The sequence below is a fragment of the Astatotilapia calliptera genome, chromosome 20 (assembly GCF_900246225.1).
Source record: "Astatotilapia calliptera chromosome 20, fAstCal1.2, whole genome shotgun sequence".
Classification (NCBI taxonomy): domain Eukaryota; kingdom Metazoa; phylum Chordata; class Actinopteri; order Cichliformes; family Cichlidae; genus Astatotilapia; species Astatotilapia calliptera.
In genome coordinates, this window is record NC_039321.1 from 22,468,192 (window position 1) to 22,484,307 (window position 16,116).

General features: G+C 40.6%; 1 protein-coding gene across 6 annotated transcripts in view; it reads right to left on the minus strand.

Moving 5' to 3' along the window:
- bsna (bassoon presynaptic cytomatrix protein a) overlaps window positions 1-16,116 on the minus strand; it is a 132,769-nt gene that overhangs the window by 31,841 nt on the left and 84,812 nt on the right. For 5 of the 6 annotated variants that reach the window (XM_026154698.1, XM_026154697.1, XM_026154693.1 and 2 more), the window contains exons 3-7: window positions 14,755-15,219; window positions 5,684-11,056; window positions 4,081-4,251; window positions 3,627-3,877; window positions 2,265-3,195 (exon numbers count right to left, since the gene is read on the minus strand). In XM_026154698.1, coding sequence (XP_026010483.1) covers window positions 2,265-3,195; window positions 3,627-3,877; window positions 4,081-4,251; window positions 5,684-11,056; window positions 14,755-15,219 — 7,191 coding nt within the window. The remainder of the gene's footprint in view (window positions 1-2,264; window positions 3,196-3,626; window positions 3,878-4,080; window positions 4,252-5,683; window positions 11,057-14,754; window positions 15,220-16,116) is intronic. The other variant, XM_026154694.1, reaches the window with a different exon arrangement.

Here is a 16,116-nt window from a genome sequence, read left to right on the forward strand (position 1 = left end):
ACTGGGTCCATGCCAAGAAACCAACCAAATTAAATAAACTATTCTAATTCTGCAAGAGAAAAGTGGTCAGATATCCAGCCAGAATTATGTCAGAAGCTTGTTGAAGGTTAAAAAAACATGCAGTCATGATGCAACCAACTGAGGAAGATTCAACCAAATATTACTGGGGGTGTATATATACTTTTCAATTTTCAGTCCAATTCTTGTTCTCTAAAATCGTGAAAGATGTATGATGTATAATCATTTTACTGAATTCAACAAAATCAATAAAAGCCCCAACTTATACATTTGCATAAATCCATGACTAGCATATGTAAACTTCTGACCTCAACCATACATCACAGCATTAAAAAAACAAACAAACAATAACTCTCACCCAGGGAAAACCGGATGGGTAGTTGTTGTTACCCAAAACAAGTTAAGTAACATCTTTGCCACATTTCAACAGAGTTGAAAGTTGGTTGAAAATTGAGAGGTGAAGAGTTGTTCTTAGGGTATTAGGGTGTGTGTCTTTGGCTTTACTAGGGTAGATTTTACACTCATTGACACCAGCTGTCATTGTTAGGACAATTTGGCTGAAACAGAAGAGTTAAAATACTGTTTCAGTCTGAGCTGCTATTAGTAACGTAACATAAACTTCAAATGAACATAATGTACACTAAAGCATTCTTAAGTAATTGCACTTAAGCACAAAACAGTCCTGAGATCTACTAGTCTACAGTCTGTGCACGAACATTCTAGTAGCATCTGTATCAAATGTGACTGTTCACATATGTTTTATTGGTCCTTTTTTTAATTCTATTTTTTTTCCAGACAACCATTATACTGTCATATTGTAGCACAGTGTTTTGTGGTGGCATTAATTAATTCCCTAAGCTATTGTTGTTAATTGATTTTCAGGTATGGTTGTTGAGACAATATAGGTAAGTATGTAATGTCCATTTAAAAGAGTTATTGCTCCTGCTATGCGAGCAAGGGAGTTTCTGTTACCATTGAAACAGTTTAAATACACAGAATGGGTCACAATTATGGCTTAATGTTTTTGTTTTTTACTCTTCAAACCCCAGTAAATAATAGGGGTGGCTGTAGCTCAGGAGGTAGAGCAGGTCAGGCATCGACTGGAGTGTGAATGTGTGTGAATGTTAGGCAGAAAGCACTTAGGGCATAGAACAAAAATGTGCTTGTATGAATGGGTCTGAATTGGTGAATGAGGCATGTTGTATAAAGTGCTTTCAGTGTTCAGGTAGAGTAGAGAAGCGCTATATAAAACCAGTCCATTTACCATAATATGTAAATTGTTGAAACAGCATAGACCTTTATAAATTTAGTCGGAGATAAACTGAAGTTTTGTAGTTTGATCAAATTTAGTTAGTTTGTGGGCAAGCTGCTAGGCTCTTTATCAGTTTTTAAAATCAAGGCCCAGAGTAACTCAAGAGACCTCAATAATAGAGCACATTTTGACTTTGCATGCCAGCTACTGCTGAGGTGTTACTGGTTTCAAACAGAAGATGAGGTCGTAAAACTACAAAACAATAACAAAATCTGAAAAATAATCTAACAAAGGGAATTACTCATCATAGCATCCACATGAAACATTCATAGCACTCAGAAAATGAAAACAAGGGCAACATCGAATGAAAGAAATGGTTTCAAAGTTACACAGAGGCCATTCAGTATTAATGCCCTTGCTAGGTTTTGACTCAAATAAACAATATAAAACTGAGCCTGTTGTTGAGAGCAACGTTATTAAATGTGCTAACTGGCCCGCTGCAGGAGTTTAAAATGTACCAATTTATTTATTAATTGTTAAAAATATTTTTCCACTGTTTTAGTCTATCATTTGATTTTACTGTTTTATATGCGGCTTATAAATCTCTTCACTCTGAATTAAAATATGAATGTAGCATGAAGGATGTAACATATGAAAAGTAATAAATAATAAGACAAACTTTACATCTTTTGGATACTACTGTAACCTTTGCATACAGAATCACCATCTGTGCATTGCTTTATTTTCAGCTATAAAGTTAAAATAACAGGATTTAATGTTCATCCCACTTTCTTTTCAACTAAAACTTTGACAAAATTTTAGATAATTTTGTGTGAAAGTTAACCAGTGCTGTCATTTTTCCTATAAAATTTGTACTTTTTAACAATATCCAGTGATATTAGTGGTTATCTAGACTGTATCCATCTGAATAACATCATTAACTATAAATTTCAATGGCTTTTAGTGTATATCACCATGGTTTGAATGGCTTTACCTGGTTCTGAAGTGCTTGTTGTTGATACAGGGACAACCTGGCCTTCGTGTGCTCATCTGTGGTGGGGCTTAGAGACTTGGGATCTGACATTGACCTCTGAGTGCTCTTGATGGGTCGGGGCACAGAGGGGTGTCGCTGGGGAGATTCGGCTGTGTAGGACTTCTGCTGAGGTGTTACATGGGCCTTGTTCAGTCGCTCGCTTGACAGAGAAGTCTCTATGAGGCGGTGAGGGGACACCGGAGAGACCGGAGAGTAGAGGACTTGTGGAGATTTGGGGGCTGTTTGCTGCTGGCGAATGATGCTGGAGATCGATTCATTGTGGAGATGGTTGTGAGGCTGGTAATTAATGTCGAGTGGGTCAGGACGTCGGCGCTCAAATTTGGCAGCATTTGCGGCAATCTGCTGCTGGCGTTGCTGGGTGAGAAGGTCAGAACCTGACTGTTGTGTGCCAGTACCGGCAGAGGACGAATATGGACTGACTGTGGTTGGTACACTTAGCTGTGGAGCTACAACTCCCTGTGACTGGGCTTCTGGATCAGTCTGGCAAGCTAGAGATTGTCCTTTTTGAGTTCGCTCTGGTCCAGAGATATAGTGCACAATCTCTACTTTGTTAGGGTCTGGTACTGTCACATGGATTGCTGGGGAGACTCTTCCTAGGTGCTCCACTTCCGTCTGGCAAGACATTTCCCTGATTGTCTGAACGCCAATATTGGAGGAAACCATCTTAGTTTTGTCAGTTTTGGTATCAGTAGCTAAGGTGGCTGTAGTGGCAGTGCTGCTGCCAGCTGCACTGGACTCAGAGTGCCTTGAGAAACGCGAGCGCCTTCGGCGGACCGGATGCTCTGTCTCAGCCTTGTCCTCGTCATCATCTGTCTGGACAGAGCAGTCAACGCTGCGACCACGCCTCCTGGTGCGATGACGCATCATGTACCTGGCGATGGAGAAAATACACGAAAAACAAAAAATAAAGAACTATATTTAGGTTGCTGTCAAGTAATTTTGTAAATCTACTGGCAATATAGGGTATGAAAAAGTGATAACTACAATGCAATAAAGTGCTATGAATATAAATTGTTAACACAAACATTTATCCTCATCCTTTTTGAGTGTGAACTTTTTTATGTTAGTATGCTACTGTATATAGTATTGTTCCAACCTTTCCTTCAAGTGATTGATTTATTCTACATGGTATTATTCATAAAATATTAATAAAACCTGTTTCTCCTTGGGTCTTAAATTTAATTACAGACACGTGAAGTAAATTGCAAGGCTATTAAAATAACCTTTGCCTATATACACACAGTTTCACCTCTTACACCCCTCCTCTTTCCCCGTCACTCCATACACTCACACACTGTTTACCTCTCCTCGCCATCTTCATCGTCAGTCTGCACACAGCTATCCACAATCCTGCGGGGGGAGCCGTAGAACACCACGCCATCTCCATCCAAGCTATCTCTAGTCAGTCTGCTCATGGAGCTGTGTTTTCTCATGTTGGTCCTGGCCTCCATTTGCTCCTCCTGGCTCCTCAGGCACATCTCTGACGAGGAGTTGGGCAGAGAACGGGAGCCCATATGAGAGTCTGCGTAGGGGTGCAGCGGCTGTCCATCCAGCTGTACAAAAAAACCATGGGGTTTTAATATTGCTATAAAGCAGTGATTCAAATCAGAACGACAAGGTTGTGTAGCTGCACTTCACAAACACATTCCTTCAAGATAAAAAGGTACACATATCTGTCTGAATGCAGAGTGTCACATGCATACACAGCTTAAGAGCCAGCTACCAATGTTTTTCATTAACCCCACCCCACCCCCACCTGCATGATCTGGGTGACAGCAGCGGTTTTCTGTCTCTTCTGCTCTTCAAGCTGCTGCTGGAGCTGCTGCTGTAAAGACTGGATCTGATCTAGCTGGGACTTCTGCTGAGCCAGCTGCTCCCGCTGTAGAACAAGTTGTTTCTCACGTTCATGCTGTTGCTGCTGCAGAACCTAAACAAAAAGTGTCGGTGGAGATGGGAAGAGAAAGAAGGACATATGGGCAAAAACACAGACAGAGCGAGATAACATAACAGAACAGAGCGTGGAGCATAAGAGGGTGGAGAGATGGAATGGGTTGATGAAGGAGAAATTATGAAATAAGCAAAGTGAAGAATAGTACCAGAACAAGATGAAGAAAAAATTTAAAAACAGAGAAAACAGCGAAAAAGAGCCAAAGTCATGATATCTGGTTTTATTCAGGATGATAAAATTTCTAAAATGTAGCCTAAATCACAAGATTCCCACATGTGAATGTGACATGAAGTCATTCTTGTGCTGATGGATTAGTTTTGACAATGGTTCCAAGTTAGTCAAACTTGTATATACTGCAAAAACCAAGAATGGAGGCGCAACATGAATGAAGTGCAGCATTTACTGGTAATTGCTCTTACCAGTCATACAATGCTCTGCAGAAAATATTTAAGGCATTTCTTTTACTGCTAAAATGACAGGCTGATGCAAATAAGCAGTTAGGGGTTTTTGCTTGCACTGTAAATTATGAGATGCATTTTAAACATTCCAGTTCTAGTTTATTCTCATTAAGGAAGACTTCCACACCTGTTTAACAGACTTAAGTTGAAAGATTTTCAACTGCTTGTTCTATTAAAAAAGAAGAAAATTGTCACATTAGCCCTCAGGTTTACTGTGAAAACATCATTGCAAGGCCAAGAGCTCAGAAAGCAATATATTATAACCAACATGTGTGACTGATTTTCGATAGTTTTGCAATATATTTTGGTTTATTTTGCTTGATTTTTATGATTTTATGCAAATTAGTCCGCTGAATGGAACATTTAAACCACTTTTTTGGCCTAAAAATCAAAGTAATAAATGAAACATGAGACTTTATAAACAGGTATCCTTTTGAAACACACATACAACAGACATCAAACAGACACGCAAACATCATGTGCAAAATTTTAAAAAGCCCAAACAAACACAGCATGCAAACTCATCATTTATAACTAAGGCTGCATAAAAATATTTATTCAGAAAAAAAGTCATCACTTTTGAACAGAATTTTAGCACTACATTTTAAAGAAATATCTTATGGACTTAATGTATCTGATTAACTGAAAATGCTTGTTTAATATACTTTTTAGAAGAACTGCTAAGAGACAGACATTGAAAGACAATATACTGTATAAAAAATTAGCTGTTTTTAATGTGTCTTGTTAAGTAGGCACAATACTGAAACACTGAATAAAAGCATTTTAAATGGGATTAAAAAAAGATAACTCAACCAAATACACCACAAATAACACCACCACAAAACTAAACCAAAAAAAACCCCCAATATCCAATCCAAACACAATAACCACACAACATCAAACAAGACATTAAGGATCAAACTCTGCATTCCACCTCCTGCTTCTCCCTCTACCTGTTCCTTGATGTTCTGCAGCTCCTGTAACTCTCTCTGCACCAGCATCTGCTCCTTCTCTCTGTGCAACTTCAGCTCTAACCTTTCCCTTTCCAGCTCTTCTTGCAGGCGCAATTGCCTGAGTTTCTCCAGCTCCACCCGCTCTCTCTCCATCTGCAGAAGCTGCTCCTGCTGGCGGTGCAGTCTCTCTGCCTCAGTTTCACCCTCTTTGTGTATGGCACCTGGTGGAGGGAAAGGAGGAAGACCACCTGGAATTGGTAAGCCAGCAGTAGGGGCAGACAGGACTGCTGGAGGTTGGGTGTAACCATGTGTTTGTGCAGGACCTGAAAGTGGGTAAGCATGTGCAGCAGGGGCAGGCTGTTGTGGCTGCTGAACAGTTGTTACTTGTTTCTGTTGTTGGCTACTCAGGTGTGCCTGGGACAGGTTTATTGGCTGCTGCTGCTGATCAGCTGGTATGACAACTGTTCCTTGCACTGAGGTGACCTCTGCTGATAAAGAGGACACTGTCGCACCTTTGCCAAGGTAAACTGGTTCATCCTGGACCACTGAGCTAGTTGTCATGGGAACACCCACTAGGGCCCCTGCAGTTGCTGAGGTTGTTGTGGCAGCAGCACTTATGTCAGTGGCTGATGTTGTTTGGAGAAGGCCTGGTGCTGGATAACGGACTGCAGCTTGTCCAGATAAGGGCATTCTGGGGCTCATTGGTAGCCTGCTAAGACTAGATAGGGGCACTGGTGTCATGTTGGCAGAGAGGTATGGCCTGTAGACTCCTCTTATTAGTGGTCGAAGAACAGAGGCAGGCTGGGTTGTGATGGGAAGTGTAGAAGCAATGGGGGTCTGAATAGTTGAGTAGATCATCCCATCTGAGGATCTAATAGCAGCGGGGTACATGGCTCTTAGACTCGCCTGCCTGGCATTGATAAGATTAGTTAATGCTTGACTGTGAGAGATTGGCTTCCCATCTAATCCAAAGAGAAGGTTTTGCCTAATGCCAAGACCAGCTGCAAGTCTGGAGGCCATGGGCCCAGTACCTCTGCTCAAACTGCCAAACTGCATCAAGTCTGGGTTGCTTCCATAGCGATCCATGGAATTGAGTGCTGCACACATTCGGCTAATCTCCCTTGCAGTTGTGGCACTGTACTGAGCCAAGTTAGCTTCTTGGAAGTTAGCAATGTCACGCGCAGAATAGCCATAATCTGAACTGATGTTGGACAGGGAATTGTATCTTCTGATAGGCAGTGTTTGTGCTGCAATGTCTCCTCCATGCCGTAAATCTGTATAGGAACCATACTGCATCCCCACATATCCTCCATAGCCCTGTTTCATAGCAGTTAGATCCATGGCAAGTTCTCCTGAAGCTTGGAGATGTGGTTCCACTTTAGAATGGTAAGACTGTAACCCAGCTTCAGCAAGGTTTGTATCAGACATCGAAGGCTGGAGCCTACCAGGAAAAGGTAACGTGTAGGCCTTACGCCCATCCATTGGATACTCATGGTACCTTCCAGGTTGTCTTTCTTGGTCAGACTCATAGGTGAGAGGTGGGGCAGATGGAGGCCTTATGCCTTCTTTCTCAGGAGCACCAACACAGGTTCCACCAAATGGAAGTCGATAAACAATATCACAGCAAGCTGGTTGGTTGTCAGGCTTAATTTGGCCTCCTGTCAGATCTACAGCATCCTGTCCTTCTTCTACCTTGACGAGCTGAGTCACAGCCCTGGCTGGGTCTGGCCCCCCATCCATTTGTACAACCATACTATGTGGCGATTTACCCCCTGATATCAAACCAGGAGGACTGGGCTTTCCCTTGAGTTCAACTGGACCAGCGCCATACAGTTCAGGGTTAATGATTGGTGATACAGCACTGACCACAGCTGAAGCAGTGGTTGTCTGACTGACGAGCAAATCTTTTTTCAGTAAAGGTGAGATTGGGCCAGTAAGGTTGTACCTGGCTAAAACAGATGCCTGTTGCTGCTGTTGTTGCATCTGATGGTGGTGTTGCAACTGTTGTTCCAGGAGCTCTTGTTGTTTCTGCAGCTTCTCTTGTTGTTTTTGAAGCTCTCTCTGTTGTATACTGAGGTCTTCCAGTTTGGCATCAATTTTTGGTATTGATGGGTCAGTTGGAGGTGAAACTGGTTTATTCTGGGAGAGACAAACTGCTGAACCCATGCCTTGTCCCAGATCCACTCGGTTTTGATGTGGATCACCATAAACTGTTGGTTGTTTTGGCTGGGTCATGAACATTGAAGCAGCTACGGTGACACTCACAGTGGTTGGTGTGGTGGTTTCCTGTGTGTTCAAGTTCATAATCAGTGGCTGTACAATCGTTGAATGTCTGCTACCCTCTGGTCCACCATGGTATTTTCTGCTTTCTGTGGCTAAGGAGGTGAGATCCATTCCTTGGTCAGTCATAATAATAGGAGCTGGTTTAGTAGCTGTTCTAAGGTCCACAACACTTCCACCATGAATCATATGGCCCTGCTCTACCCTCGAAGTCCCTGGGACTGTAGATATCCTACAGAGGGAGATATTATCCATTGAAACAGACCCTCTGGTGTATATGCTGGCTGTGGTGACCATGCTTGTTCCAACATTTACTTTCTCCACTCTTTGTGTACGATAAAAGCTCCGTGTAGGAGAGTGGTGGTAAGGCGGTGTGTCTGGAGGGCTGCCACATGGAGAGTAAGTATCAAATGTTGATTGGCGGCTAAATCGGGTAGGAGAAGACAGCGGGGAAGTTGCAGTATTGACTGTCGTTGGCCTAGCTGGGCTTGAAGGAGGGGAGTATGGGGCATCCTGAGAGGATTGCTGTCGATAGAGCCTAGGGGAAACTGATCGATGTGATGTTTGGGTTCCCTGAGCCATTACTGGTGAAGTAGGACCAGAGCCTGCTGACTCCATTCTCAATGCTGAACTGAAAGTCTGTGTAGAGAACTCAGCTGTAGCTCTTCTTGAAGGAGAGCGAGTGGGACTCTGCGGTGGTGGTGGTGATGGTGAAAGAGGAGGACTGGTGCTTCTGTAATAAGTAGTATACTTGGGAGAACGGGGCTCAATAATTCTCTCAATAGAAGATGTTGAGCTGTCTCGCACTTGGATCCCCCTGGTCTCCCCTACCCTTCTGGTAATGACTTCTCTTTGACTGTAGGCTTGGGTAATCTCTGCAATCTTGCTGCATACGCTTGAGACTGTAGCTGAAGATGCGGATGTACTACCCATATGCCTGCGACCTATTTCAGACTGAGTGGACGTAACAGTATGGCTTGAACCAGTCTGAGAAATAGTTACTGCATCTCTAGCATAAACACCATATGCTGCAATAGTGGTTGCTGCCACTGTTGGAGTTATTCCATTCTTTCCTGCTTGGGTTTTGAGTCTATCTTTGTGTCCATCCTTTGCAGAATAGTGCTGTGTTACTCTGACATCAGGGATTCGCCCTGCAGTCTCAGCAAAGGACACAGGAGCTGAGATCTGGGTGGGACTGGTACCTGGTGTAAGGAGAGCATTACTTTGCTCTAGTAGCTTAGCAAAGGCTGAGCCTGTATCTAAGAGCTGTTTATCTGGGTAAGAGCTCTCAATTTCAATCTCTACTTGCTCATCTGTGGCCTGTTGCATCTTGGTAATGTTCTGAGATGTTTGTCTAATCTCCTCATAAATATCAGTTTCTGTCTCTGCTGCCTCATTGTCATATCCTGTTTGATCTTGCTCATATTCATACTCATCATCATAACTTTGCCCATTAATGTCCTCCTCATAGTACTGCCCATGTCTTCCATGTTGCTGTTGTTGCTGTTGTTGTTTCTGCTGCTTTTGAAGCATTTCTGCCTTTCTCATCATCTCCTCATAGACCTCCTCAGCACTCTTCAGAGGTTTGGAAGTTGAAGATGGTGCTGTGGTGGTGGTTGCAGTTGTTTTCTCTATCGGGGAATAGAGTGACATGAAGGTTGGCAGATTATACTCACTTCCTGACTTGTAAAGTTTGGACTCATATCCCTCTGCCTCTGAGTCAAGACTTTGAGGCGAATATTCAGAAGCAGAGGAACGATGAAGCTCTTCCATTTCTGCTGCTTGTCTCAGCTCTTCTGTTGGAGACGCATCCTCAATAGGTGACAGATTGCTAGGTGGGGTCTTCGATCTTTCTCTGCGCCTCTGAGCCCTCAGCTCCTCTTTATCTCTCTTGGTCTTTCTTGCTGTACTTCTAATTCTCTGCTGTTCCACTTCTCTCATCTTTTCCTGTTCTCTCAGAAGTTCCTCTTCCTCTCTGAGTTCATCCTCTTCTGAAGAATCTTCAATGGTAGGAAGGAGAGGGCCATGAGAGCGGTGGCGTGCTTTCCTCTGCTGCTTAGCCTCCTCCAGTCTTTGCCTCCTACTGGGGCTACTGTCACTATCTTCCTCCATTGATGAGATGGACGTAGGAGATTGTCCAGAGCCATATGAGGATGAAGTGGGTGGCAGAGTCGAGGAGTAGTCACCACGAGAACGTTCCTCAGGAGATCCTGTCAGACTCTCCATCTCTAGCTCTGGTTCCCGATCAAGGCTTAAGTCGTTTTCATTGCTCAGCTCGATGTCTCGACTGTAGCTATTGGTGTTATTGAGTTCAATTGTTTTGAAGCGCCTCAGACCTCCTTGCGATGCCATCACATCTTCCTCACCCTCTTCTAGTGAGCCTTTATAGACATCAGTAGAGCTCTTAGTCTCCTCCTCAAAACTACTGGAATGGTGCTGAAGGCGTCTCTTTTCTTTCCCTGAGTCAGAGATTATGTGCTTATGGTGGCTTTTCTTGGGTTTCTGGTAGCCATATCCTTCGTCTTCCTCATCTTCATCTTCCTCCATCTCTTCCTCCTCCTCCTCATTGTCTTCATCAGCACTCATCTCCATTATTTGTCTCCTCATGAACTCCTCATCGGTCATCTCTGTGGGCTCAGCTTCCTTTTCTTTCTTTTTCTTCTCCTTCTTCTCCTCTTTCCCTTCCTTTCGCTTACCCTCCCAGTCTCCCCCATCTTCTTCTTCCTCAAGTATATCTTCCAGCTCCTCATCAGAGTCATATGCATCTGGCGGGATTGACAGAGAACGTGGGCGTTGCTTCCCTCTGTCATCCAAATCTCTGTCTCTGTGCTTCCTCCCCCTTCTGTCTGCCTTCTCTTCAGAGAAGCTCTTCTCTAGTAATGGCCTCATGGAGCTTTCCAGCTTGGTGATTTCAGAGGGACTTGGTGGGGAGCCCCGGCTGCTGATTCCCCTTTCACTCAGCTTCATCTCTTCTTCCTGGATTAGACCTGTGATTTCACTGTGGGAGCTGGAGATACCATCAGATGAGTAGCCAGTGTCACTGAGACTCTGAGGGCTGCGTGACAAGTCGTGGGTGCTGTTGTTTTTTGTATCCTACAGAGAAAAGAAAAAAGAAAAACAAATGGATTAGACTTGGGGGAGCTAAGGTTTTTAGTTTTAATGATAATTTATATCAATTTTACAATGTGTTGAAACTGGTCAATAATACCAATCTGCATAAAAATTAAGCCCACTTAAAATCACTTTCTGATTTTAGATGCAAAATTCATACTTTTTTAAATTACAAATAAATACGAGTTTTAAAAATGGTATTTCTTATTTAGAAATTTGCAGTAATATATAATAGTCCTATTTGTATGATAGCCATAATATGGTATGGTTTCAGTTTATATTAAAAATATCATTATGATGCTTGAACCTGTACGCCAAAACTGCAGTTTTCAACTTTCATTGTCTTGTAAATAAAAGAAAAAATAAAAAAATATAAAAAATAAAAATAAAAATTAATGAAACTGATTTCATATCAACTGGATTTCATTCACGAGATCACTAAATCACCATGAAGACATTTTATGTTTTTCCATTAAACTTAGTTTTAAGCCAGTGGGCTGAAATGGAATGCTTTAGTTTAAATCAGTCTAAAAGAGATTTATTTATTACTACATGCTACTCATGTCTTATAATTTAAGGGACACAATGCCTATTAGAATTATTCAGAATCAGAATACTTTCTTCATCCCAGGTTGGAAATATAAATAGAAAAGAGAACATGTACTGAAAACAAGTAAAAACAAATAAAAAGAGACTCAATGGTAAAATAAATATCAGTCATTACATATTTAGAAACTTTACATTCATATAACACAAATAGGTTTGCGCATACTCATTTTGAATCTAAAGAAAAAACAAACAAACAAAAATATATTACTATCAGGTTCACTAGCATTAGCTAACACGTAGCTAACATGTCTAACACTAAATCCTAAATAAAAACAACTTAAATATAACTTAATTTAAATAGCTAAATATGTAATAAAAATTGAGAATTGAGTCAAAACACTTGAATTTTACTCTACATCTTTGAATCTGATCTGATTTATTCATTTGTCTCAAGACAAATAACATTATTATGCAATAATCTTAATGTGACTTATAATTGTTAGGTATGTTGAGCCATTGATGGAAAGAGGTTAGTCAAACTATGTTTTTCATGTTTTTTCCTTTTGATGATGAGCTCAAAGTAAGATTGTATAGCTGACTTTAATATCTGAACAAATGAAAACTCATTCATCAATGGCTCTTAATAACAGTCATTTATAATCTCAAAGGAACCAACCTGGTAAATGATTGGGGAGATGGAGAAAAGGATGGAAAACTGGTAAAAATCATGAAAAGCTCTTAAGGTGGTTATAATGCATCTTTACTTTGAGCTCTGTATAATTTAATTACTTAGCAGCTCTTCAGATGATAAAGTCCAGCGCTACCTTAAAAATGACCACAAGAGTGCTACATGAACTAAGGGCTTGGAGATTTTACAGATTCATGACATGCCAATTTTTAGAAGAATTGGAACAGCAAGAAAAGGTTCTTCCTGCTGTCTTTGTTCTTCAATCTCTATCTCTCCCCAAGGTAATCCAATGCCTTGCTGCCACTTGCAGCCTCAGCATACTGTGAAATGGGAATCAATGACATACTTTCCAAATCAATATGGACGTCCAACACTTGAGGAAAATGGAACCGATTTAGCTTAGAATTACCTATTATTACATCTATGCAACAGTTATTTTGCCATGTAAAGTACCCATATCTGCAAACAAAGTGATTATCATGTCAGTGTTGCAAGTAAATGTATATGTATAAGCACCAGTCTGAATAGAAATATATAGGGACATTTTGTACAAGAACTGAAAACATTAAATAAGCTTTGCATGGGCAGCACAAAAGCCATATTAACCGAGCAAGAGATACAGTACAAAAAATATGACACATCATGGGCACTAGTCACTTTTAGTGACAATATCATCTTAATAGAGTGTGGGAAAATGAGACAAGGCAAGTATCTCATCCCTCTGTAAATAAGTGCAGAGTCAAAACTGATGTATTTTATTATTTTACAATAATAATAATAATAATAATAATAATAATAATAATAATAATAATAATAATAATAATAATGAACATTCCCATTTTAGAAGTGATCAAATATGACTGCAAATAAAATATGTATCATAAATCAGAAGGCTCATTACAAAGCTTTAGCATTTTGACTCCTCTTTAAAAAAAAAAGAAGAACAAAACAACCATAAGTTGTATTTATGGATCAGAGACCAAATTTAAAAAAAAGATTTCTTTTGAATATTTAAAAACAAGAAACATGTAGCAAAGGATCCAAATTAATAGTGGTAAAATAAGAAGTTCAGATTTACTTATCTGAAGTAAGTAACTGAAACTCAGAAAAAAACATTATATAATGTTTACATTGGAAAAAATAAGTATTGAATGTGTCAACATTTTTCTCAGGAAAAACATTTCTAATGGGGCTATTGACATGAAATTTTCACCAGATGTAGGCAGCAATCCAGGTAATCCGCACATACAACGAAATCAAAACAAATAAGTATTTAAATCAAGTTATGTGTAATAAAGTGGAATTATGGAGGGAATAAGTATTGAATACATAAAGAAAAGAAGCATCACGTGGCTGCATGGAGGCTGGAAGGGCAGACAATTAAAAACTTCTCAAGTCAGTCTGAAGCATACATGTGGTGTAAAACGCAAACACACACACCCACACACACTGAGTTTGTATCCAGAAAGGCTAAAAGTAATCCCAACCCTGACCCTTCTCCCATGACTATGTGAATATGGAGAATCAGCTTATAGAAGTTATTAGTTGTTTAGCTGCATTCATGAACAATAGCAATGCAACAAGCATAAAAGCATGGATGTGAGTGACACAGCTGCACAAGATGCTGTAGGCCATCTACAGTAAACCAACATAGTCTCTAGTTAATGTGAAAAACCTTTAGATAACTATACCTAGCAGTTTTTCTGTGCGAAGGACAAGGTCAAAGGAACTTTGGCCTTTTTTAAACTCTAGCTTTAGTGCCACAAAAATGAGCAGCATGGAGAAATCCTCTGCTAAAGCTCTGCAGGTCGGAACCAGAGCGCGAGTTTGATTTAAAAAAACCAAAAAAAAACCAAAAACATAAATGTGAAGCTGGACCATACCTCAAAAGTCAGTTTTTACTTATATGCGACCCAGATCTGTTTTTTTACATTCTTGATTACATGTAAACTGAGTTCAATTTTATAAATATAGTGTCAAATCAGAGCCAAAAGTAGCCTAATGCCCTGTGGAAGTTGCTATTTCTCAGTTTTGCCTGGGGTAAAATAAATAAATGGTCATAACTCAAATGCAGGTCTGCTTTTATTCACTGCAACCTCAGTCCGAACAGTCAAATCAAAATTCATCACTTCCATGGCCCGAGTGTCTTGCTAAGTCTATCCTGGCATGTCTCTCTAATGGCGATACATCCTGAAATTTTGGAGGAAATCAGTTTCAGTGTAGACAGACATGCCTCAAAACCCTCCTGGCTCTAAGTCTGTATCCACATATTTCTGTACAACTGCACGATGACTTTTGCATTTTCTTTGTGTCTTTTTGCATAGTTCACATTTGAATGTGATATTGGACACATTTAAAAAACTCAAAAATCATTTGTGTTCACTTTTTGGTCATTTTCCTTAGTTTAACACATAAATTGGTGACATGCAAAAATCAGACTTACATCATAGTGCCTGGACTTCTTAATGTCCTTGATCGGTGTGATCTGCTCTCCTTTCTTCTGGGAGGGCTTGGTCTCTTTGGAAGTTTGGTTCTCGGGCTCAGTCTTGAGCTTTTCCTCTGATGGTTTTGGCTGTTTCTCGATCTCAGTGGTTGTTACTGGTGTCGTGGATGGTGCTGTAGTCTTGGTCTCAGTTGGCTGTTTGGCAGCTGCGGGTGCAAACGGGCTGCTAACGACACTTCCCGCCTGTGGCTTCTGGCTCTGTGTTTGGGGCTGGCCTGGCTTGGTCCCTTGCTGGGTGGTAGGTTTGTGGAGGGGACTTTGCTGACTGATTGGTGTCTGGTGTCGAGGCGAGCCCGTGGGTTGGTGCTTGGGAGACGGATGAGGAACAGGAAGTGGAGGCTCATCAAGACCTTCTCCAGACATCAGCCGCTGCGTCTGGCAGTTGAGACATAACCACTCTTTTTTCTGAAACAGAGAGAAGACAAAAAGACAAACATGTAATTTGTTTTGTGTGTAATTGTGATACAACCTTAGCCTTACTGCACCAAAGATCGCTTTATGTGGATTAACTAATATTGTTTCACATTCATAACCTGGTTAATATTCTTAACTTTCAACTCAGCATTCACTTAAATAGCAAACTACAGCAACAGCCTCACACACACATACACTCACGTACTGTGTACACTGAAAATCTTATTTCCAGACAGAGCTGTCAGAGGTGTAGCGGCTAAACTGAGCTGATGCACGTTTCTAAAAGGCCAAGTCGCTCTAACAGCTACTCCCTGTTTCATCAGATCAACTCTACTCGATTTCACACACTGTGAGCCTGAGTGGCAAAAAATGAAAGACTTGGTGCACAACAGTGTACTTAATCTACCTCGTAATTTGGTCTTCTTCATTCTGACAAAGCCAAACTAGTAGCATACAAATATATTTCGAAAATTCACAATATCATAAACATTACTCCAGAGACGCAACATTTTATTAGAAACTCATCACCTTTCAAGATAATATGACAAAGAGGTATTTACAAATTTGCTTGCTGCAACAGTTTTTCATTTATCCACCTGGTGAATATTAGTTTGTTATTCCCTTCTTCTTAGTAGTGAAGTACAGTAGTGCAAATGTTGGTATTGTAAGTAAATACAAAAACTGTTTTGTCAATACCAATACAGATGCTGATACTATAAAGGCAGCTTAAATAGGAGAGAGCAGTGTGTCATGATTTATGAGACGAATTATCAACAATTTGTAAATGCTGAACACATTTTAATGACCACTAAATCACTATGATTTTTAATTTCACATTAATTATTTAATAAAACAAAACACCTTTCATCTTATTCTGTGTTTTAAAAC